Source organism: Electrophorus electricus, unplaced genomic scaffold, assembly GCF_041902795.1.
Source record: "Electrophorus electricus isolate QZ-2024a unplaced genomic scaffold, ASM4190279v1 Scaffold223, whole genome shotgun sequence".
In the NCBI taxonomy this organism is placed as follows: Eukaryota; Metazoa; Chordata; class Actinopteri; order Gymnotiformes; family Gymnotidae; genus Electrophorus; species Electrophorus electricus.
The window spans coordinates 1-22,695 of record NW_027658503.1 but is presented as its reverse complement, the minus strand read 5'-3'; the positions used below and the strand labels follow the sequence as shown (position 1 = coordinate 22,695).

At 40.6% G+C, this 22,695-nt stretch overlaps 3 protein-coding genes across 10 annotated transcripts in view; all 3 read right to left on the bottom strand.

Annotated features, from left to right (window-relative positions):
* LOC113571631 (hyaluronidase 1) overlaps positions 1-11,921 on the bottom strand; it is a 38,088-nt gene extending 26,167 nt beyond the window's left edge. For 2 of the 6 annotated variants that reach the window (XM_081708969.1, XM_081708970.1), the window contains exons 1-4: positions 11,613-11,800; positions 10,324-11,244; positions 10,104-10,193; positions 9,026-9,159 (exon numbers count right to left, since the gene is read on the bottom strand). In XM_081708969.1, the coding sequence (XP_081565095.1) occupies positions 9,026-9,159; positions 10,104-10,193; positions 10,324-11,244; positions 11,613-11,651 (1,184 nt within the window). In that variant the 5' untranslated portion in view covers positions 11,652-11,800. The other 4 variants (XM_027000680.3, XM_027000682.3, XM_027000678.3 and 1 more) reach the window with 4 other exon arrangements.
* A 742-nt stretch (positions 11,922-12,663) lies between these two features.
* On the bottom strand, positions 12,664-16,829 carry LOC113571567 (hyaluronidase 2a). 2 transcript variants are annotated; one of them, XM_081708966.1, is made up of 4 exons: positions 16,436-16,829; positions 15,058-16,131; positions 14,053-14,142; positions 12,664-13,920 (listed from the first exon to the last, which is right to left on the bottom strand). In XM_081708966.1, the coding sequence occupies exons 1-4, from the start codon at positions 16,442-16,444 to the stop codon at positions 13,537-13,539; spliced, it is 1,557 nt and encodes a 518-aa protein (XP_081565092.1). In that variant the 5' UTR covers positions 16,445-16,829; the 3' UTR covers positions 12,664-13,536. The 2 variants fall into 2 exon arrangements, with proteins under 2 accessions (XP_081565092.1, XP_026856375.2); XM_027000574.3 differs by having other exon boundaries at positions 15,058-16,036; positions 16,436-16,801.
* Positions 16,830-18,858: 2,029 nt separating this feature from the next.
* On the bottom strand, positions 18,859-22,695 carry LOC145643255 (tumor suppressor candidate 2-like). 2 transcript variants are annotated; one of them, XM_081708968.1, is made up of 4 exons: positions 22,618-22,695; positions 20,953-21,169; positions 20,266-20,386; positions 18,859-19,478 (listed from the first exon to the last, which is right to left on the bottom strand). In XM_081708968.1, exons 2-4 carry the CDS (start codon positions 21,099-21,101, stop codon positions 19,413-19,415), a joined length of 336 nt encoding a protein of 111 aa, XP_081565094.1. In that variant the 5' UTR covers positions 21,102-21,169; positions 22,618-22,695; the 3' UTR covers positions 18,859-19,412. The 2 variants fall into 2 exon arrangements, with proteins under 2 accessions (XP_081565094.1, XP_081565093.1); XM_081708967.1 differs by having other exon boundaries at positions 22,633-22,695.

The window sequence follows — 22,695 nt, the reverse complement described above, 5'->3', positions numbered from 1 at the left end:
GATGAATTTCTCAAGTTCTAAAAGATCAAATAATCATGCATGCACTACTGCATTTGAGAATGCTGATCTATTCTAAAGCAGTCCTGAAAAACCGTAGAAGTTTAAGTTTTAAAGGTTACTCAGTTATATATGACAGGCAATTGAGTTTTGAAAAGTAACTGAGTCATATTTGACATCTAAGTGATGACTAGGTCATGAATACACATGCAGGTTGCTATTTTTCTGATGTCTGCATTGTGCTGTTTTTAATACTGCATTTCTAATGTCTGCGCTTTGTGTTGTCTAAGGGAAGCGGTGACAGTCATGCCGAACAGTGTAATCATTCTGCTCGGTGAGGCTGCACCAAAGATTTGAAATGATCTACACTGGTTTACTCCACTTCATGAAACCTCTAATGCACAAATTTGCACAGTATTCCAAAAGGATGTTATAAAAGCAACAAATTAAGAAATGGTACATGGGGTGTTCAGATGCAGAATTTACCCCATGACATGGCTTCAGTTCAGACTGCTACCTTGGTGTGTAAACATGGTGCGCTTCTCAATTATCCTGACAATTTATAGGATAATATGCACATATAAGGTTAAAGTGATCTTTAAACTTGACAGTTTGCTACAGCAACCCAGAGATAGCAACAGAAACAAATTATAGCTTCCAACTTTAACCTGCTACCATTTACATATTGTTCTAAGTGTTTCATTGATACGATGGCCTACATGAATAGCCCCTAAAGTGTTGGATTACACTGAAACCAAAATGAATTATTTGAGATTTTCTGTGAAAACGTAATCCTCCAAACACATTGTGTCTGTAACTCCAGTGCCATGGACAGTATTGCATTTCTACTAAGCACAGTGCTCCAGTACTTCACTACACATAATGAAAGTAGCTTGAGACATCCCAAATATGACATGTAGGTTCATCAGCATTTCTAGAAACATTCGCCCTCTGCTCCTCCTTTCACTAATTCAATTTGATCAAAGTGTCCACTGAAAGACATATTACCCTCAATATGACATTCTCTCTCTTTATATAACATTTGTCTAGCTAGGTATAGCCTAATAGCAATGCCAGGAAGATAATACTTTACAGTAACAAGCTCTAAAAAATAAAAACGTCCTCATTAACTGATAGGTTGATAATGATTGTTAGTTATTATATATTTGTTTTATAGTCATTAATGAATGCTAGCACAGAGTGGTGTTTATGTCAGAACAAGAAGGCCTATTATAAAAGCTGGTTTAATGGTTTACTAACATTGTTAATAGCCACAATTTTAGCTAAAGGGTTTACTTGTAACACATTCATAGCAGCACGCGACATATTAAGAGAGCCACACACAATTTTAAGATGATTGCTATGGTCTCCTTGGAAGGCTGCTTAAGATTAAAATGCCTTATTTCCATGTGTTACTGCATGGTTATTATACTGTGTTATTACCTTATGGAAAATGTAGTACCTGTAGTGAAGCAGAGTGCTAATGTTTGTGTTGCGTAGTTCTGCTCAACAATCCAGGTTAAAATAGAAGTTATTAAGGCTTTTATTTCAACTTTTTACCCACATGATTATAGTGAGGCATGGAAACATTTTACTGAGGCATGTGCTCCACTAAATTGGGAATAGAGACACCCTGTATTACAAGCTGTTTTTTATGAAGAAGCTGTTTTTATGAAAAATTCAGCTGTTTGTTACCTCACAATGTTCTGTTTTCTCAGCCATATTAAAAATAAGTTTGTCTCCATCTCTCTGTCTAAATGGAGACCACTGCTGGTTAATTTGGATTTTAATTGATACTGTCATCATTTTGAACTGAAATGTAATATTCAAAACACCTTAATACCTTAATAACACCTTAATAACACTATATCAACTCAATACCTTAATAACACCTTAACACCATAATTACATATTAATTACACATAAATAACACCTTAACACCTTAATAATACCTTAATAACACCTTAATTACATCTTAATACCTTAATAGCATATTAATAACACCTTAACACTGTAATAACACCTTATTAACACCTTAACACCCTGATTAACACTGAAACCACATGGTGTTGTTGTTTTTTTTCTTTTATGGAATTGTTTTATACATTTATAATAAGTCCATAAGTTTGTTTTCCCCAACATGTACCATTTAATATTTAAGTTCATAAAGGAAATAGCTAAAAGCTAAATTTAAAAAAAAAGTCTCGAGCCAGTTATTACAGTTTTAACTAAACATTTTTCTGTTTCGTGTCTCTCAGTTGACTTTTTACAAAAGACTCTTTCTTTTGACAATTTTCAGACAAATAGCTAAAGGGAACTTCATTGTAATGAGACTTCATCACAAAGGAGACTTGAGCAGAAGTGTTGTAACGTAGACTGATGATGTTAAAGCTTTCTCTGGCTTTCTCTGTCAGTAACAATATAGACCTCCTCTCCTTTCTCTCTTGACATCTAAATCCTCTCTGATGTAATTTTACTTCTCAGTAACCTATACCTTTGAGCCCATGTTCTCAATACCATGAAAAACTTTTACAAACAGATTTATGGAAAAATGGACACATTTTCCAGACCTAGTGGGGGCCCATTTTTCAAAAAGCACCTATTAAGTCCCCTATGTAGAAATTCAGGTCTTGAATGCTTATTTTGAAGGTAATGTAAATGTGTGTGTGTGTGTGTGTGTGTGTGTGTGTGTGTGTGTGTGTGTGTGTGTGTGTGTGTGTGTGTGTGTGTGTGTGTGTGTGTGTGGGGGGTGGGTGGAGTCACAGAGTATTAGTGTCTCGGACCTGTGAAGGGAAAATAGCCCCAGGGCCAACCTCCAATGAAAACCTTTCAAATCCCGTTATGTCGTCCCCGCCCCCAATCCTAGCCCATCCCACTATTGAGGCAGATAATGTGCTTGAGTAAAGGTTACAACATACCCTGACATTTCTGCTGAAACCCAGCTACGAGATTTTTAATATACTCACTGTATGTGCATGTTTGTGTGTGTATCTGTATGTGTGAGAGAGAGGGAGGGCCTGTATTAGTGTCAGGCTGGAAAAATGATATGCACTCTGAAAAAGAAAGAAAAAGAAATTTTGGGTGGCTCCTTTTTAAGTAAAAATACCTTACATTATAATAAATGGAGATAGTGAATACTAGATAGAAAGAAAGAAATACAGACATTTAAAGTTTGCTCATAGTTCTTCTAAACTGAACAGAAGAGCTGAATGTTGAAAGATTTATTTTCATTAGCAGAAAAGGCTGAATCTCCCAGAATGAAATTAAGGAAAATGATAAGAGTGGAGAGAAGTCACTGCTTGACTAAAAGAATAACAAGACGATGCTCTGAGAAATATGCAAACAAAGAAATGAGAAGCCCTCTAATCTCATATGCTCTAATGGCATGTACATGTGTGTGCAGTTCTCTGTGTGGTATGAGTTTGCTCTAGGTCTGAACGACACATCCAGGCAGCTGAGTCTACTCAACCACCTCAAGCACTATGGCATGAAATGACCAGAGAAATCAGAACATCTCCTGCTTTCACTGTCACGTTAATGCAAGCTTGTCTTTCTCTCCTCCAATTTTTCACACTTCATTCCAGGTCATTAAATACAAGAAGCAGATGTCTTGGTTGAAGCTTAACATCAGAAGCAGCAATTTCCAGATAAATAACCAAGAACCATACAAACAAATGACTCCAGTATAAATAACAAAAAAATAGAAATGCAAATAATAATGCAAATAATAATAATAAAGTAAAAATAATCTTCAAATATTGAGGCATCTGGTTAAAAGCTTCCCTCATGCTCAAATTGGCCAGCATATAGCTTTTTAGTAACCGTGTCACCGTGGGCTGATTGGACACTCTCACTACCCACTCCTTTATACAGATAAATTATAATCCATTATAAAAAAAGGGCAGTTTCATCTGCTTCTCTTGCAAGTGCAATCAGCATTCGCCCACATCTAAGTGACCGCCGTGTCACTTCTATTCGGTGCAGAGGCAGCCCAACGGGCACTGAAGCGGCTCGGTGATGATAGCGAACACAGTTCTTCCCCGCTATCCAATTTATTAGCCAGATTAGTGCAAGGAGAGAAAATGTTTATTCAAAATGAATAAACGGTGTGAGATTTTAAAAATAATTCTGAACTTGGTTATGAGCACATGCTGAAGAAATCTCATTTAAATTAATTATAACAGAAACAATAACAACAACAACAACAACAACAATTGAATCTGAAATGGAATACCTGTGAATGCTATTGCAAGGGGAGTGGGTGTTTATGTTTACAGCCAATGAATTTGTGTTTTTGCATATTAATTAATTGTTAATGTGAAATCTGTCAATAACATGTCATTGCTTGATTATCCACGTTGAGGTAATTGATGTCAAGTTACATCTATGCATGTATGTATAAGATACCCCTGTGAACAAGGCTATGTGCCTTTCCATCTAACAATGCAAGACCAGACACCTTTTAAGAGCAATTGATTGGGTGTTGCTGAAAGGATATGGTCCTTTGTGAGCCATTGATTGGTCTGCACAGAGCAGAGAGGCCTCCTGATGGTGATTGATTGGTCAAAGTAATTTTTCTCCTGGATGACCAGCAGTCAGACTATGTCTTTTGTAAGGAGTTTTCCAGGAGGTCTGCACGTGTGTGGCTGTCTTTTTCTAAATCTAAATAGGGTTTAGATATGAGAGGTGGTGCAGTCAGAGCTGTCCTTGACAGTATGAGGTACATGTGACACTGTGTCAGGTCACTTCTCATCAAAAAGACCACAGTTAGCTGACATTTCTATCCAAAGCAACTTACAACTATGACAGAGTACAACTTGAGCAATTGAGGGTTAAGGCCCTTGCTCAGGGGTCCAACAGTGGCACCTTGGAAGGCATTGGGCTTGAACCCACAACCTTCCAGTTACAAGTCAAGTATCGCTACCAATACCACATTAGAGTGTAGATAGCAAACCCCAGGAGGAATGAGAACACACACTCATACACCCACCCACAAAAAAACTTTTCAAATACCAGTCAAGCTTCAATATATTTTGAGTCATAAAACATGCTAATTAGCTCAATGATTTGTGGAGGGCAAATGAAATATATGAGTTGTAATAAGTACAAATTCACTCTAGATATTGATGTGAAATGACTAGTAATATGGAGAGTAGTTTGTCATACTGGCATCCTGAACTGGGACATTCTTATACTAGAATGTGCAAGGCAATATTGATACTTATACTACAGTGGATACACTACAGATATGCCAATTCTTAATCAGGAGATGAGAAGAGCATTAACTTTGAACAGTGTAAAGCTATGCTTATTAATACATCTTAAACAATGATGCAATTTAAGTTATTCACTCAAATATATCAGTGGCATACTCTGGCCAAGACCACATACTGTAAGTCTTTTTGCAGTAACCATTTACTGGTACCTAGAGCATGATGATGCATATGCCATGGACCCATCTAGTCTAACCAGTCCGTAGGCTGGAAAGGGTGTGTGTGTGGGGGTGTTTCAGTGGAGACTTTTCACACTTCAAATCCACCCCCCCACCCCCAAAAAGGTCTCCATCTGAAAGGCTCATAATCAGAGGACAGAGTGGAAACTTACACTCAGCACTACTACAGGACTGAAAGCCTTCGTGCATAGGTGCAATCAGCGGCCAGCGCACCAACGCCTTCAGCTCTCACTCTCTCCAAGGGCACATGGCACACGCATAACGAAGCCTTTCTAAAAAGCCGGGAGCTAGCTAGGGGGGTGGGGTTGGGTTATGGCACAGAGGTCACATCACCAGAGGGGCTGAGACAGCTGCGAACAGCTGCATGCAGTGCCTGGGGAGGAAGGCCAAACTAGTGGGGGAGGTGGGGCAGGAGGACGGACACGGCAGCAGCCAAAAGGGATCGTGCCTCTCGGACAGTTGTCTTGGGAGTGGCGTTCCAGGTTGGAAGCAGATAAAGAAGGTGTGGGGGGAGAGGAAATGGAAAACAGGCAACACCCGTCCATTATCAGCATCCACACCCGCTTATCGCAGCAGGCGTGCCTCTTTGGGTCAATCCAATCGGTTCTTAGGGTATGGAAGTGAGACGGAATTTAATGGCCTTCGTTTACCTTATCTCCGGGAATGAGAATGAGGATCTTCTCACAATCATCACGCAGAGTCGCCAAAATACTATTTATGTTTCATTTTATTCTGTTATTGAAATGGCCATTTTAAACATAATGCGATTCTACCTGGATATTTTTTACTTACTGGCAAACATCACCATGCTTAGAAACTGCTTAGAAAATGGCCTAATTTCCTGTCTATGAACAGATTTGCCTTTGATGTATGTAACGCATTCATTCAAACCTTTGGCGATATCAGCTGAACAGCAGTTTAACTTGACCTATATCGTGGTCACAGCATCTCAGCCATGTTTGGTTACATCTTCTGGGTGACTTTGCTATTACACACTAGGCCCATCAAAAGAGAATGTCCCATCCCAACACTAGGTAGGTGGCTAGCGATTCATTCAATTAGGTGCGGTGGAGTGGGGTTGGAAGTATGTAGGGAGCAATCTATAAGAGAAGGATCGATGGTCACTGCCTTAGGGCCTAGGTGGTGTTTACACAGCTGAATAAAAATTGTGACAGAGGTCGTAGTTCAGTACAGGGGAGCTCACTCTCAACACATTTTAATGTTTTCCTTGCTCCAACACATATGGTCCCCTAGGCATGTATCTAAATATTCTAGTGTATTTCTAGCTGATAACATATCTAGGTCAATTTATAGCTTCCTCAATGCATATACATTGCAGTGAATCAGTCCCTAACTGCTCAAGAAACCAGATGACATATTCCAGGGCACCCCACCTTTCTTACAGAAGTCCCATTTGCTGAAATATACAGTCAGGCTTATCAGGAAGGTTGTGAAAGCACAGGCAAAAAGTCCAGATATGTTTGTTGCTCTTGATCTTAAATCTCTAGACCAGTTTCAATGTCTAGGGGCACAAGGCTCTGACATTTCTGTGGCAAGTTGTACACTGGAGAGAATGCATCTCAGTGATAAATGTGACAGAAGTAAGACTTCTGTTCAAACTGTCCGTACACTCTGAATGGTAACAGATCCAGTGGACACAATGGTCTGGAAATCAAGGCTTCCTTTGAGCTTTGAGCCAGATCAGAAAGCAGTTAAGAGCCAAGTAAGTAGGAACTGTACCAAACAATTGCATAACCTCACTCACTAATTCAGTACAATGATTGGGTGGAAAAAGCTGACAGCTGTTAGAAACCAAGAAAGCACAACAGTTCAACACCTCCAGCCTAGAGCCTCTGAAGGCTTCAGCTGGTATTAAGATCTACATACAAATTAGTTTATGCCAAAATTAGATTTTTATAGCATTGTACCAGATAGACAGAAAGGGGGCTAGCCCCCTCCCCCCATATTAACATGCAAGTGATGTTTTTCACCATACTTGCAATGAAAATTTTAGTACATGCAGATGTACACCACAGCTGAAGATAAGCATAAATACCTAATGCACCCAGACAATTACAAATAGATACATTTAAACAGCGGTTATACTGCTAATGTATGATAAGTCCTTTAGGGTCCTCTGGGTCAATTTATTGCAACATAAGAGCCAAAAACATTTTTCATGCAAGTGATCCTAGTATTGGACCTCAGTCATCGGTTTGATTCCTATAACTTGTGAAGTCTCTTATGTAGAGTGAAATCTGACCTTTGAGAAACTCTAGGATATTATTTATATAATATATATATATATAGAGTCTTTTTTTCAGTCCAGATCAGTCTACACTCTGCCATAGTCCCCCGGTCACTGCTCTCTAACGATGCCCAACAGTAAAACTACTGGCTGAGCCTTACTGAATATAATAGATTGCCAAAATTAAAATGGCAGTAAAGAAAGAACGCCAACAAAATTGTTTTGCTATACATTTAGCGCCATCTAGCGGCGATGCAAGGGGTATACGCCTATGGACCTGTGGTAGATGAAATACAGGGAAAACCCTGAAGGGGCCGGGGGCTGGGGTGACGACGACGACGACGACGACAACAGCTGTGTACATTCTGAAAGCAAACTATAATAGTAACAAAATAGGAAAATCATTTTAAAAAATAAACTAAAAAAAAGGGTAACAAAAGAAGGGTAACAAAAGAACCTACTACAAATCTGAAAGCCACAAACAAATGGGCAGTTTAATTAGAACAGCATTTCTAGATTACATAAAATGTTGATTATATAAAATCAATTTATTTTTAAATTAAAAAACAAGCATGCTAAAAATGTGACTGTCACACTTCACCGTTAGAAATTACTATTCATTTCTACAGGTCACTTGACATTGACATGCTTCTTGTGCCTCAGTATTTTTTATTTATTTTAAAAGGTGCATTTTTGTTATGGCTATGAATTTCATTATAAAGAATTTCTTACTGCATCTTGAAGATGACTGTGTGAGCCAACCCCTGTATACAACAGGCCTTCATGAGGCTATACAGTTCTAAGCATAGTGGGATGAATTCATTTTTGAGCTGCTATATGCCATAACAATAAAAAGGTAAGAAGTACCATCTTCAAATGGCCTTTTGTAACTGAAAAACATGTCAACTGCCTTTTGTTTTCTTTTTAAAATACAGTCAGAACCCTCAAGTTCAAATAGCCTAGCGTAGCTTTGCTTAAGGGCAAGCTATCCATGTCTTTCCATACGCAAATGATCAGATTTTGGCATTGGGTCATTACCCAGATGAAAACACTTCCAGTTTATAAAAGCCAGAAATTTGGCTGTTAATAACCCTAGGACCCTTATTCAGGTTGAATTGTTAAAAGGTATTGGATTCTCACAGTGATCCCCCTTCCAGCCTGGGAAACATTGGCACTTAAATGGCCCTGTGAAAGAACTCCTCTTCCCCATACCACTCCTCGCCCTCCTCTGCACTACATAGGACGGGCCTTCGGTGGGCCCGCCTGGAAGCTCCGCTCTGGGAATGATGACCCACAAGGTTGGGTCTAGATGTAGGTAGGCCACTGACCCTGGGTCTCGCCTGGCGCAACGGCCCCGAGACGAGCACAGGGCCTTGCTGCAGAGGAATGCCGCCTCGGTCACGTTCACGATGTATTGGCCCAGTGTAGTGTCCAGGTAGTCCTTCACGGCTTTACAGGTGCTCTGGAAAGTGAAGGAGAAGATTAAAGAAGCGTCTGCCTTACAGACAGGGACAGGAGGCTGTGTCCCATTACTCACACCTGCACCCTTTGTAGACACATGCCCATTTAGGTGTGCACGGGCATAGGGTCTCCCATTTCTTTAATGCTTCCCAGTGGGATGTTTTCACAAGTGCTATGAGCACTTGATGCGCCACACTGGCGGCTTTTACCCATTTCACTGCAATCCTGTGATGTTCCAACCAAAGGTGGCTATAAAAAGAGAGAGCATGAGAGCAACCTCTCCCAGATTAATATGGTTTTGAGGGTCACGTCAAAATTCTAAAATTGAGGGGGGAAAAAAAGCACTACTTACCGTTGTGATATTAAACACACAAGCCAGGCAATAAGGCTTTGGTAGATTTTGCATTATGACAGTTTACCATAACTGAAACTTGTGTTTTCTGTTATACATCATACTTCAAAACTGAATACATTTAAGCAAACTCACTCACGTGAACAAAATGACATGATAACTGAGTAATGTTTTTAATGTATAATGTGCTTTAGGTAATCTAGTAAAGCCTGTTCACCACTTTGTGAATGTTTATACCAAATGACTCACGATCTGGTGTTGCCCGTTTTTCCTGCAATGTTAAGGTTAAACAGAAAAGCTGGGCAGATGTATAGGCATAATTTCACACATCAGAAAGGCATGAAAGAAAAGAATGTGTGACTATAGCGACACTGCAAAAACTGATTTAAACAGGTGAAGGGATGCTAGACGAAGCGCGTCCCAAATCCGCTTTCAGTCCTCTGACACCTTGAACGGTTGCTCCACTTTTACTCTTTGATGACATCATAAAAGTATATGCTTCAAAGAGGACCTTAGGGACAAGAACTAAATGGAACTTAAAAATATATACATATACAATTAGGCACGAGTTCTCTTTTTTAATACTCTAATACCTTGCTCCGGGCGTAGAGTGAATCTCCCCACAGTACCACTCCTGCTGCTCCTAATGCAACACTCTCACCGATGGTATGAACCAGATCATCCTAGAATGCAAACATCAGTCAAAGGGCAGGGGGTAACTCATCACTTCAGTGGTTAAATTCATGGCAATTGTGCATGAATACTTTAGTGTTAACAATACATTATTTGCATGTTTTTGGGAGGGTTGCTGACCTGCGAAAGAAACTCCAGAGTGTAGGTATAGACAATCCGGGCATACGGAATAACAGATGGAGGGCTGAGGGTGACCTGCTCTCTTGCCCGCATACCCTCTAGGACGCGGTGTCGGGTGTACAGCAGAATTTCTCGGTCACGACCCCTAAGCCCCAGATCCAGGTAAATGTCAGGATATAGAGCTGTACTGGCATTCCATAGCCATGTCAGCTTGTTGTTCCTCTTCACTTCCAGAGGAGGGCACTCTCCGGTGTAGGTCTCATTCTTCTTGTATTGGTAGTTGTAGCAGCAAGGGAAGCCATAGAAGCCCCACAGTCCGCCCGGCCGTTCGGCACGGCCCAGCAGCAGGGTCTCCTCCATGAAGGCCCGAGCTGCCCCCTCAAAGTCTTTAATAGCCTGCGCCTCAACCTGCTTTGGTGGCCAGTGAGGGTGCTTGGCCCTAACCAGTTCCCGTGAGCCTTGCCAGTACACCTCCTTACTGGCCCAGTTCCGCTCCCACAGTGGCCGCCAACTCTCCCAGTCCACAACGGCCAGCCCTTGGAAGGTCCGCTCCGGGATGGCTTTCCGGATGTCAGAGTCTGCCTGTAACAGGTGAGCCCTCAGACTGCAGTTCTGAGGAACACCGCCGTGCACAGATTCATTCTGCTGAGTGTAGTGCGGGTAGAGGCCCAGCTGGTCTGAATAGAAGATGGTGACGTTACTGCCAACGAAGGTCTGGTTCTGGTTATAGATGATGTCAAAGACGCTCAGATCGAGGTCGATGCCATAGCGAGTCCCACAGCGCTCGGTGGGAGCATTCCACACCGTAAAGAAGGGGACCAAAGGCAAAGACTTGATTGGCTGGACCAAGACTGGACATATCATGAAAGTCAAAATGAAAACCAGAGAGCATGTCCAGTGCCCAACAGTGTCCATACCTGCCTGGGAATAATGAGACACACGGTGAAATTTTAGAAATGGAAAGAACATCTGCAGTTAAATGTGATGTGACCATTTAAATGTAAATTAAGGTGATAAGTATTCATTTCAAAACGAAACTTCAATGTTCAGAGTCTTTTAGAAGCAGCTGTAGGACATTAAAAGCAAATGGTCGTAGATTTCGTTGTCATAGATTACAGCTGCTGTTGTAAAAAGAACAACCACGTCAAGTTAATAGCCTAAACTTGTCAGCAAAATTAAGTAGCTTTGAAGATACTGTCATTCAACACGCATGCCATTCAAAAAAGTGTAAACTCTTGAATGCAAAGAGTTTGTGTAATTCCAAAAACATTTTAACTTTAGTACCATACAGTGCAATTCTGTCCGTGTGCGTCCAGACGTAAACGCATGACCTCCCGGTTATGTTATTTTCGTAAAAATATTTTAAGGGGAATACAGCTCAGAAATACGAGGGTTATCGAATTATCCGAAGGTATTAAAAGAATAAAACCGCTCTTTCCTATCTCTTATCCAAAACCAAACAAAGCGTTTAATAGAAAACAACTGCCTTACCTATATTTTAATACGCGGTGATTAGGCTATGCGTTAGACGCGGTTGCTTAGCATGCTTACTCGTGACTCCCAAACTGCTTCGAAAAGAGGAACAACTCCCTAGCCACCGCAAACAGGGCGGAGTGTAGCGAGAGGGCGGAGTTGTGAGAAGCAAAAGCAGAAAACGCTCCCCATGTGAAACATTTCCGAATAATTGGGATTGAGGCGTCCCCCCTCCCTCCCCAACAAACCCATTAAGTTTAATTGAGACTTAAATTGTTTTAAGATCACCCGCTTTAATCTGTCAGTGATATGTGTGCCCGGCTTCCAGAAACACTAAATTGTTGAGTTAAATATTAAATTAATATTGTAACCTAATTATCTTTATTTTATAAGTGGGCATTAAAATGTTCATCTGAATCATCTATTTATAAAGACTAAAAGAACATCTTGTGGCAGCTGTAGTTTGAATTCAAACACTGTTACCGTATTCATCAGCCATATGCAGGTCAGATCCTTGTATGGCTCATTTTGACTGCAACAGCCAAAGAAAAATTCCCAATAAGATCTACCAACGGACACAAATATAGCTCCTTGGCATGTGGAGCCCTGTAATTGTGGGTTGGCGCCATACAGATGTTTGTTCTTTGTAAAACAGACCTACGTATTACAGTTTCGTAAGAGCTTCTTTTATGTCTTCATTCGTCTCAGTTTAATACCATATTAAACCTATGACGGCACTTGTACTTAAAAAATAAATACTGGTACATGTGGTTCCAGTCTGGTAATATTGTCAACAGAAGTTGCCACTATTGTCCATTTGTTTTTGAGAAAACTGGTTACAAATAATCACTGCTCTTTCATCTAATGTCTACCAGGTGCCTAAAAAAGACATTTATTAAATAGAACAAAAAGGAGACATTTAACACTGTAAATGTTCATTTTGCCATGGTTTGACCTGAACAGACAGCAGTTGGTTCACCCCAGATATTCCACAGAAACAAAAGAAAAGGCCAACACGGGGCATCCCAAAGTACAGCATGTTTTGTACGAGAGAGAGAACAAGAGACTAAGAATGTAAACCTAAAAAACAGCAACAGTACTCCTTTAGTAGTAGTCTTTTGGTAAATTAGTGATAGTCTCACCACCTTACAGCAACACAAAATATAAAATATAACACAAAATATAAACGCAACATATAAAATATAAAAATATAACGTGTCTTGGCATGTGAGATGCTGCTTCACTCATTCAATCGGAATCAGAGAATATTTCTACACTACCCCATAAAGATAAAAGTGCATCACTTAGGAGCACCACTATCTGTAATTATAGAGAAATACTGTTATTATGCTCAATATCTTCAATTTCCTTCAGCTGATGATGGCGTCCCTAGTGGATCCATAAATGTGACAAACAAAAGTGCATATTTAAACTTAAGAGTTTTGCTTTGAACACTAGCATTCACAATCAAACCTGAATTTCACAATGCATAGCAAATTTCAATGCACATATCTTCCATACTGCACATTCTGTCTACAGTGCTCCAAAATAACATTCGTACGATGTAGCACTGATATTATAATACAACAACCACATAAAACACATGTGAAAGAGGCGCAGGCAATGATACAGCAAAGTGGCTTCAAGAGCACACTGTATAGTGTTATAAAAACATAAGTGTTTAAATCTCTACAGCAGTATGTGAGTGTCCGTCATGCACTGAGCTCAGCTTATTCAGCCTCATACAGTGAGCAGCAGTGGCAAAAGGCAGAACAACAACGCTGCCTGCCGTCTGTTTCCCCTCCCCTTCTGCTGCAGGGGGTCCTGAAGCTCACAGCTGTCCCCCTGGTAGCCACTAAAGCACTGGCACACAAAGTCCTCCTTCATACTCTTGAGCTCCTCTGCACCCATTTGGCCCCTGACAGCCAGTTGGCTCTCCTGGGCCACTATGGTGTAGCTCCGGGGGTTGAGGTGCAGGTACGTGTCCGTGTCGGGCCGTCGGCGCAGGCAGCGGCCTTGGGCGCTGCATGCGGAGCGGCTACACTGCTCGGCTGCCGTGGACACATTGAGGAGGTATCGGCCCAGCGGGCCACGCAGGTACTGGTCAAGACTGGAGCAGCTGGCCTAGGTGGGAGGTGGCAGGAGAAAGACAGAAAGAATTGATTGTACTGATATTCCCAATTCACTCATCATCACTGACTTCATTGTGTTTTGAGTGTGAGCTGCGACATCACGAGCTAATGTGTGAATGCTTACGTTGCTTCTGGTGTAACTGGCATCTCCCCAGAGTATGATGCCAGCAGCTCCCAGTGCAACACTTTCTCCGATGGTGGACACTAGGTCAGTCTGCAGAGAGGAACCAATAAAAGAATCACGTTAACAAGTCTTTATTCCATTAATTGACCTTGCTTGGTAGTTCTTATTATATTCAGAAGTTACACAAACTATTTTAGTTGGTGACAATTTTGCATGTCTACTCTCACTTTAGTAAAGAAATAACCAGAGGAGTGGGAGGTGACGAAAGATTTGACCAGCACCCTTCCTGCATGCTCAAATGTAGGCACTCTCTCACACTCATTCATACATACATACATACATACATACATACATACATACATACATACATACATACTCACTCACTCACTCACTCACTCACTCACTCACTCACTCACTCACTCACTCACTCACACACACACACACACACACACACACACACACACACACACACACACACACACACACACACTCACTCACTCACTCACTCACACACACAATTATTTGAGAGGGAAAAGGCTGTTGGTGGAGATAAGGGGTGAAGGGGTTCAAGACCAGTGGAACAATTTAGAATATGAAAAATTCACAGAAGAGGATATTGCCATTTGAGAGTGAAATATGCATGTTAAAGTTTCAAAGTTGCACCTCCACACTCCAAAAAGCACATTTTACCTCCATTCAAAGAAACACGAGTGTAAATAAAAGTCATGCTGGAGTCTTTGTGTATCAAGAGCTTATATTCTAGTTCTGATCAAGCTAAACTCAGTGTAAAATGCTGATGTAAACCCACAAGAACAGTTACAATTACCCAAAATATTTTATCCACGGATTTCTGTTGTTGGGATCATATAAAGTTTCTACAATTACTACATCAGGCTTTTACAGTACTGGAAGGCCAGTACTGGCTTCAGTTCAAACCACTTTGTAGTGATGATACATTGTAAGTGTATGAGGAGTGAGAGTATATAATGGCATTGGCAACCTTACCTCAGTAAGCAGCTCCATCTCATTGGCATACGTGGGGCGGGTGTACACGAAAACCGGACGTGCAGGTCCCTCACCCAGTGACGCCACCCTCATTCCCTCCTTCACCCTGTTCCGGACGAATTGGCGAGCGAAAGGCGTGGAGCGGAGCACCGAGCCAATGTAGATGGATGGGAAGAGGCCTGTGCTTTCCGTCCACAGCCACTTCAGCTGGTCGTTCCGCGCCACCTCTGGGTCTGGACAGCGGCCCGTGTAGCTGTCCAAACTGTTGCGATAGTTGTGGTTGTAGCAGTCAGGAAAAAGATAGAAGCCCCACAGCTGGTTGGGCCGCAGGCTCTTGGCCAGCCGCAGGGTCTCCAGCATGAAAGTGCGACTCGACATCTCAAACTCCTGCTGGGCCACTTTGCTCACCTGGGTGTTCTCCCAGGTCGGGTTCTTCTTGGATACCAAGAGACGTGACTGGTTCCTGTAGATGTTCTTGGTGTCCCAGTTGCGGATCCACAGAGGACGCCATTCCTCCCAGTCTATGATAGCGAGGCCCCGTGCCGCTGGGTCATGAATATATTTCTCAATGCCGATGGGCATCCTCTCACGGTGATGAGAAAGGCTGGCGATTTGGGGAAGGCCACCATTAACTGGGGTGCCGTCCAATGCAAAGTATGGGTACAAGCCCAGGCGGTCTTTATTGAAAATGGTGAGGTCCTGTTTGGTGAAACCCTCATTGGTTGAAGCCACTATCTGGAACTGATCCAGCTGAAATCGAATGCCATGGCGGTGCCCGCAGTCCTCTGTGGGGGCATTCCAGGCTAAGAGCAAAGGCTTCTGAGGGTACAGAGGCCATCTTGTGGACTTCACATTTTGGGCGACAGCAACATAGTCCAAGACTAGTGGAAGCAGTACCCAGATTTTCCATTTAGACAGGAACCAGTTAGCCATGGCTTTTGTGATGAATTCACAATAACTGCCTTCCTTTTGTGACTTTCTGTTCAAAAGATAATAGGAACCGTTATATATTCTGGTTAACAATTCTACATTCCCAAAGCTGATAATTTTGTTCATTCGATGATCCAGATATGCCTATTTAAATTGAAACGAAGTTCATAAATAACCGGAAAGGGTCAAGTTTTAGTTTTATTATTTTGTTCTAAGAAAAGTTATTTCTTAACAACATAGTTATAACATATCAGATAATAATAATAATAATAATAATAATAATAATAATAAACATCTTTTATGTTCATAGCTCACGAAACGTCGCATTTCGATTTAACAGCCCGCAGAACGGGTGAAATTTTGATTTAAAAAGATTACTGAAAACAAGAATATGCATAGAAACCCAAATCTATAGCCTACATAGAAAAGACGAAAGAAAGAGACTTACCGCTAGCATCAAAATCAGAAAACATTCCCGGATAAACTATGTCCTTCAGTTATCTAAAAGCTGGAGTTAAGACACCACACTCTGACCGCGCACAACACTAACTCCTTGACACCGAAGTAAGAGTGACTCAAAATACGTCTTAAAACACTAAAACAAATAATAAAAAAAAATTTCGAAGTGTAATTTCTTTCTTAAGTAACTTCCTTTGTTTGAAAGTATTTTATTAATAGTAGTGCTGTACTGTAAGGTTTACTTTCGTCTGTCCCATTGATTGTCAGGATGGGGAGGGGCCAGATAAACGTTATATTTATAGTAGACTTTCAATGGGCGTGCTTTTCACAACGTCACGTGGACTTATGCTGCATAAACTAATGAAATGAATCCACGTGGAAGATGATCTCTTTAGCATCATGATGAACGGTTTCTTTTTTGACTCCTGAACATAAGATAACAGCCTGCCCACTGAACCTATTGCAAACACCAAATAACATACGTCATTACCAAGATTTGTCAATAAACCCACAATTAAATTAAATATTACATAAAAATTAATCATACTGGCTTTGTGTTCATTACATTTAAGTTACTGTTTTAATGTACATTAGTTTTTACAATGTTTGTATTAAACTAAGATAATTTTCTTAAACTGATGTGGATGCACACCAGAAATTTGAGTAAGCCTACAGAGTGAAGTGTGATTATTCACTGTCCTACAAATGAGGGATCTTTGGGGCAGGGGGTGTGGTGTGGAAGTCGGAAATCCTAAAGGGAGCACATGACAGGTAGGACATGAGATCACTGTTGGCCTGAACTGCTCCTGCTCTGGGCCAAGAATGACCTGTCTAGATCCCGTTATGCGATTTCTCCTTGATTCTGCTGACTCCCCTAGTGCTTCTGTATGTGGCCTGTGTGAGTGAGAGAGGCTTCCTTCCTCCCAACACTTCCCACTCACTCTGGAGTAGTGGCTTTACATCCCCGCTGCTCCCAAGCATGCCAGGCCAGGAAACCCTAACAAAGTGAGAGGAACTGAACTCACACACACCCTCTGCTACCCACACCCCATGAATGCAAACCCACCCATCCTTCCATGTCCGGAGAGGACAGGCTAATCATCTGCAATGCCTTTATCTCTCTGTCAATAGAGTTTCAAAGAGGTGCCTGACAACATCATTTGTAACTGTCAGCTATTTTCCAAGGAAGAGAAGTCCTGATGTGAATTTATGAAGACACATTTTCACTACTATTTAACAGCTCTTCCAGCATGTTTCTGAGCAGATTATGATTAGATTAGGTCTAAAGATAATGGTAATTGTGGAAACCCATTTTCAGTACAAGCCTTAAATAGTATAACTGTCAAAGCTAAAACAGCTTCCTCTCAGATGAGGATTTTATTGTAACCTTTAAAAAGCAGCGACCTTCCATATTCATAATTATCATCTGGCCACCCCTGACATTCACACTTCATTCAGTCCACATCTTATCAGTGTCGGTGATTGTGCACAGACATGGTATCCTGTTCAGGCATGTTTGCACTACATGTAGGTGGGTGGAACCAGTGTCTCCAGTGCCCCAAGAGGTCCCGCTGTATCCGCCGTGGGCCCCAGCCCAGTTGCTTTAGGCAACCCTCCCCCTGCTTGCTCACGCTGGTGCAGCTGTTTCCAATGGAATGTACTGTTGAGCGTCTGCCTGCCTTTGACAGTGCATCTATTACAACAGTAATAAAGCAGAAGCTGGTGGATGGGCCTCCCAGTGGCAAGCTTCAAAGCAGGGGTTAGAAATGCAACAAATAGTGTAACCTCTAGCCCTTTCCACCCTTACCTAGGCCCACATTCCACAGGCCGGGTACAGCACAGCTCAGCCTGCTAAGATAAAGACTGCAAACATGAAACAGCCTGCCAAGGTAGTAATAAATATAAATCATAAATACCAAGTTTTTACTGAGATTATTAATGACAAAGAGCCTAAATATGTATTGTTGGGCTGGAACTATGGATTATCTAAAAGACAAAGTTCATTTAAATTTTTAAAACAATAAACCAGATTGTAAATTTTGATTTATTATAAAATTGTAATATATAATACATATATTATAAAGCTTATTTTGATGTCTAATTATAACGTATATTAGCATAACATATTCCAAAAGTATCATTACAATGTTGCAATAAAATTGAATTGCAGGTTGACTTAAATGCTGATGCGGTGTGTGAATTTCTGTGAAGCCACGGAAATTAGAGAAACACATTGCCACAGTGTTCTTATTGTTTCATTTCAAAACCAAAAGCATTGGACAATTCAGAGCACTGGTGCAGTGCTTTGAAATATTTGTGAGAATTTCTCAAAATATACCTTCACAAAAATTATCTGTTTGGCAGCACAGCTAGTGAACTCAACAAACAAATTATACCAGTTTCTTAGCTATCTTAGTAATCCATTTCATTTTATTCAAGTATATCATAACTTACTGTACATTAGATGATGACTAGTGCAGGTCTGGGCTCAAATACAACAGAGGCAGACTTCAGTATAATAATTATATACAACAATAAAGACATGCTATACTTTGTTGACAGTCCAACCATGCAGGATGGACATCCTGTCCCAATATTTTCCATACCACATCCTTCACTCACATGTTCTAAGAACATAAGACTCTTAAATATCTGTACATCACAGAAGGCAGGAGTATGTAGGTCTACTCTCTATTAGTACAACAAAGTGTAAAAGAAGTACTCCAATTCACCCTAGTTTTCAAATTCCACTCTACAGCACCAAGAGGCTGCCTCTAGGCAAATCCTGCTGAGGTGCAGTAAGTCCTCCCAGACACACAAGGGCAATGTGGCTCATCCTCCAAGAGGAACACCTACAATGGTAATGATGTTCAGAGTGGTTGCAGCCCATCAAAGAAGGTAAAATGGTATTGGAAGGATGATAGGTTTGGTTGGTGAAACATCTTGTATTCTCTCAAGGTCTGTGTCTACGTTTCACAAAGGATGACTGGGAAATCCACATGGATTCGTGGATGATCCAATTTCACAATTCCCTGAAGAAAAAACATCCAATGAGCTTATTCTTAAAGATTAAAAGACAAAAACTACTTGGTCATAAGATATAATTTTAGTGTATTTGTAATTGGCAGCCACAATGGTTTAAGTTAAATTATTTAATTATTTATTGCCTGGAGAGCTTCTATTAAATAACAGACAACCTGCATATAGACATATGATTTAGAAAGAAATGAGAGTAGCTCATATGGAGAGTTTGTACTGGCGCAGTGTACTTCTAAGATTTCCATATTTGTCAAACACCTCTCTGTGCTTAGCACAGTGGCTAAAAAAAGATCAATAACCACACCCATAACAGGCAGAATAGATATAGAGTATGTCCCAGAAGCTCTTTCAGAGCCTAACTGAGCTCATTTTTAAGTTTTTATTTCTGAACTCAGAGCATTTTAAACAAAATCAACTATGGTGAGAAATCACACAAAAGATCATCTTTGTTTTGAGGTTTGTGCCTCTGCAAACACCTGCAGGCTATGACTTCACTCCTTTAAATAAAATTGACTCATTATGGATGCATTGCAAACACATCCCTCTAGTCAACTGAGTAGGCTTTTAATACACACATCAGAGAGCTACTCTTAAATTTGCATCTAGGTTTGTAAGACACCAACTTTTACTTGGCAGCCTAATTTGAGAGTTTTGCCTTAGATTTTTCCTTTTGGTTTTTGTTTTGCAATGGTGTGGGTGGGCATTAAATGGGTGATACAGCCTGTTTGCCTTTAACACCTGGTGTGCGCCCTTGGGCTGTACCCTCATGTCAATGGTTACCTGAGGTATGAGGTTTTTTTGTATCCTTTTCAGCTTGGCCTTCTTTCGGCCATTTTTGGTTACTACCGTCTCCTCGTAAAACTCATGCGCCAGGTCTCCATCTTCATCATAGTACAGGGAACTGGAAGCACACAGTGGTATATGTAATCCATATGGTTGCCACTATTTAAACAGCAAGTAGTTCTACATCCAGTTTTCTTTGGAAAACTTAGCTATTTACATGACTTTTAAAATATATTGAATGTATAACTCTAGATTATGTTTCTGCATGATACTGCCTGACCTTTCTGCAACATACAATTGTCAATTATATTAATACCACATGCTATTAAAAAGGACTAAAGAGCTAATCCTTGACCAGAAAATGCATGAGAAAAAGAAAAATGTTCAAAGGAATTCACATTTAGACCATTTGGCAAAAGCTCTTATGCAAAGCAACTTACACATTTTTATCAGTATGACAGTATGTGCACTTCCTGGGAAACTAGGCTAACCCATGACCTTGGTGTTGCCAACACCTTGTTCTACCAAGAGTGCTACAATAGCTGCAGCAATCTTATTTCCAAACTCCTACTATGATTTCTGAAAGTAACAATTCTCACACATTTCATGAATATAGTTCTTGAATAAACTGCATGAGTCAAATCTTTCCACCATATTTAACTTTTTTAAGAGATAAATATTTACCTCCTCCTTGTAAAGATAAAAGGGGTTGCATTTTTGGAGCCACGAAGTCTGGCTAAAGCATGCTTACTGACTTCACTAGAAGAGTCCCCACTGGCCCCAGAGCTGGTAAAAGGCCAGGTTCCTTTAGCTTTGGATCCACTGCCTCCCATCTTTAGTGACAGGACATGATTCTGAGGGATAGGCAGGTGAAAGGCAGGCAGATCTTCGTAGCTCAGGCCTGAAAGAAAGAAGGTGTACACTACTGTTTTGCTGTAAAGCAAAAAAAACCATTACCCTGCAGAATAAAGTTTGTAGCTTGTGTAGTGGCTTCAAAGCACTACCGAGGCTCCTTCAGATCCCTTACTGCAACTGCCAGAAACCACGAAGCTGAGTACTTAAGCACTTATTATAACCCTAAAGAGCACGTTTCTGTGCAGTAATGCAAGATAATGATATGGACTTAATAATATAAGAATGCTTGGTAAAATAGTACAAAGTGCAAAGCAAAATGCAAAGCAAAATGCAATCTGGTGTTTCCCAGTCCAGACAATTTAGGAGTGCACAGTCAAATGTTTTTTTGGTGTAAGACACATCAACTGTGTTCTCATTACTTGCTTATCAAGTCACTATTGCGCCCAATTATATTGTATCAGCGCTGAGAAAACATGAAAGAATAGTTTTATATTCCAGGCTCCTGTTCTGTCAAGTCAAAAATGAAACATATGAAGCAAAATTGAGCACTCATCACAGTAAAACTGTTTACTCAGGACACAAATGAAAAAAATCTGAACTCACTGCCTGACCTAAAAAGTAAGGTTGATGGTCTCCACAATAGACATCCTAATCATTTTAAAACGCAATCAACAAAGCTTGTTACCTAACCTAACAAAAGCAAAGCAAAGGCGTTAAGTTCAAATGTGCACTGCAGGCCAATTAAGTGATGAGCCAAAGCAACTAACGCTAGCTAGCTTTCTACTTGTCTGCAGTGCAGTGCAAAACCGTTAGCTAGCTTTATATACTCCTGCTATTTATTCGCCTTATCTTACTAACCGGCTTTAAATGGTGGGCGTGACAAAAATAGGTCTTACATCTGAACATCTTACATCTCATACATCTGAACCATCTCTTTCTGGATTACTAGCTAGTTAGCAGTTAAATAGCTAACGTTAGTTAAATTGTTTGCTCGTATTAAGACTGATAAAACCCAGACCTAGCTAGATCTTAGGACAGACTACTGTTTTGGTGGGTAGCATCCTAGCTAGCTGACTATTGTATGACATCTAATTGTAATCACTCATATTTAAGGATTTTGATATTTAAAACGATTTTTTACCTCCAAATCCCACACACATTACGCAGATAAACTGTCCTGGATAGGCTGGATAGCTGGCTAGCTAGCTAGCTAACTGCGTAACCCACAATAGTAGCTAGCTAGCTAGCTAACTACCTCGCTCATCTAGGATATAACATAAGACACTTGGCTATGACAGCTAGCTAACATAACTAATGCTAGTCATTTACTGGAGGATGTCGCTGTTGATAACCCAGTTACTTTAATAACTAGCTCGCTAGTTAGCAATATCTACATGTACACTAGCTAGATATACGATAGCTCTACATGTACACTAAAAAAGGTAAGTTAGCTAATTAAGTCAACAGCTATAAACAGAAGGAAAAATGCTTTACCAGCGCCATACGTACTGTACTTATAATTGTCATTACTGTTTTTTCGCCAGTTTCACGTTTACAGCGATGTCCGGTTTG